Source organism: Polychytrium aggregatum, assembly GCF_025602895.1.
Source record: "Polychytrium aggregatum strain JEL109 chromosome Unknown BJ171scaffold_229, whole genome shotgun sequence".
Classification (NCBI taxonomy): domain Eukaryota; kingdom Fungi; phylum Chytridiomycota; class Chytridiomycetes; order Polychytriales; genus Polychytrium; species Polychytrium aggregatum.
In genome coordinates this window covers 193-2489 of record NW_026516431.1, presented here as the reverse complement: position 1 = coordinate 2489, position 2297 = coordinate 193, and the positions used below count along the sequence as shown (strand labels likewise).

At 48.0% G+C, this 2297-nt stretch overlaps 1 protein-coding gene across 1 annotated transcript; it reads right to left on the bottom strand.

The window, feature by feature from the left end:
- Positions 1-267: 267 nt before the first annotated feature.
- On the bottom strand, positions 268-1721 carry BJ171DRAFT_575670 (uncharacterized protein; the record flags this gene model as incomplete). The annotated part of the gene is made up of 5 exons (XM_053113736.1): positions 268-569; positions 674-734; positions 870-932; positions 1343-1490; positions 1573-1721. The coding sequence occupies 5 exons, from the start codon at positions 1719-1721 to the stop codon at positions 562-564; spliced, it is 429 nt and encodes a 142-aa protein (XP_052961466.1). The 3' UTR covers positions 268-561.
- Positions 1722-2297: the final 576 nt, after the last annotated feature.

Below are 2297 nucleotides of genomic sequence, written 5' to 3'. Positions count from 1 at the left end.
CATTATTTCTGCATTTGTTATTTGCGTGGTTTCAAAATGTTGTACACACTTACCTCTGGATATCAGAGGCCCTGAATAAGACCTCACTCAGCATTTTTTGTTCAAAATAGCAAGAAAGCAATCGAAAGCAGAACTCTACTGGACCTTGAATTGTTAAGGAGGACATGTGGTGAGGAAGTGGGCCTGTATGTGTGAAAGGTAATATATTATGGCAGGTATAACAAAAACAATCGCGAACAAAAGGCGGATGCTGGGCGGGGGTTGGGTGTGGGAGATTAGGAACATGTTGCACAGCGGTGCGCGCGAATGATGGCGCGCTGGGACTTGTTCCTGCCAATGTTGGTTCATGACATAAATCATAACCGACGACTTTAGCGCACGATTCGGAGCGTCCCCCGAGATTCCATATACTGAATGCCGCAAGACCTCACTCTGCGAAACAGACGGTAAAGGTCCCGATCGTACAGGCACCAATCATTGTAGTGTCAAATTGATTATGGCTTCGGTCAATTCATCGAGTCGTCAGTCCTCCTAAAGCCTGATTTTTCTGGCTCAGTTGATTCAGAGACCTAAATAAGTCAGAAATTACTTACAGAAAAAAAAAAAACAAACAAGCTGCTGCATCAACCAAAATTCGGCAGAGATGGTCCTGCAGGCACGGGTCACAACCTACCCACAGCCCTGCTCGGACTCGTCTGTGAAAATTGAGGAGCGAGAGGACTCCCATCCTCTTCCTAGAAAAATAACAACAACAGCATGCCATTTTACTACGATATGATTACGCCGATAAATGATAGACAATTGGAAATTTTGAAATCCGTTCCCTCTGAAAGAGTATATAGGTCCGTGGCAGAAGCCAAGGTACTCACGGAGGAGGGATAAACCGTGACAGTGTGAGCCAAGAATCGTCTCAGATACCGACTCAAACACGACTAAGGTGGATTTACACATCACCGTCTCTCGGGCTATTGCCAGACAGCTCCACAGTTTCTCATGGGATGCGCATGAATTGGAATGGCTTTAAACGACGGAACGAAAGTCAACTACCTTCTCTATATGAGAGCGGAGTGGATCGAAAGAGCTGCAACCAATTGCCATACAATTTCCTCGCCAAACAGTCGATCCAGAAAGAAACGGAACAGTCGCTTCCTGGCTTCAGAGGCCTGACGCCTATTGAACTTCCATATGCTCCAGTGAGCAAGCCATGCGACGGTTTCTCGTCCTGGTTGGCAATCTCTCCGTGAAGTGCATCCACTCCACTCTCTGGACAGTTCCATGGTGGATCGATATCAAGATACTCGGTCTTCTCGAGTCGCTTGGCTTCCCAACAATGTGAGCATACCTGGGATGTGTTGAACTCGTTCACCGAGCACACCTGGGATGTGTTGAACTCGTTCACCGAGCACACATGGATCTTGGAGACGGATCGGTCTGGTGGTCGTCTCTGGTGGTGTATGAACTGCTCAAAATACCGAGCGAACCTGAGTCTCCTGGGACTGGATGCATATCCCTTCCCCTGTTTCCACGAGGCATCGTCATGTTTCCAATATTGTGGACCCTGACCAAACTCACGCCAAGTTCCTCCAGTAGCTCTGTTCTAACAGAGCCTTGTTTCCGGTGGCCACAGTTACCCGCCGAACACCGTCGACATTCATCATTGGTTTTTGGGATTCGAGAGTTGGGGTGGTTGATCTCTCGATGATAATGCATTTACGCAGCATTGTTCCCCAGTAATGCACCTCTCTTGCCGCACTATTTATGTAAGAATGCAGTTGGAAGTATTTCCTTGTGTATTCATCACCTTTTCTGACGCAGAGTCGAATATTTGAATTTCGCCGCCAGTTCCGAACTTCCAACAGAGGTCCTGAGGGATACACATCTCCTACGAATGGTCAGTCGATTTCTCACGTTCCAGAATGATGTCTGAAGCCTTCGACGGATGTGGCGTTTGAGCGGAGGATCTACCCTCACTTAGTCGCTTGTGACGTCTGAATAGCTCATGTGTTACAAAAAGTGCTCCACATTGATTTCCAAGGCAGTGCAGGGAAAGCCGATTTCGAACTTTGACAATACATCCGGATGGACAATGCCCATCGAGCCGATCACGTTGCCGTTGTAGTACACGTCGGCTCTTCGTCCTGGAAAGTAGGTGGGATCTAATTTGCATGTTGTGTCAGCGCTGGCTTGCTATTCCTTCCTATGCTCGCTCTCTCCATTCCGTCATATACTCACTCTCGCTTTCGGCAATGTAATATCCTGCGTCCTCGCCGATACGGCCGAGGGGGAACAGCCAACAT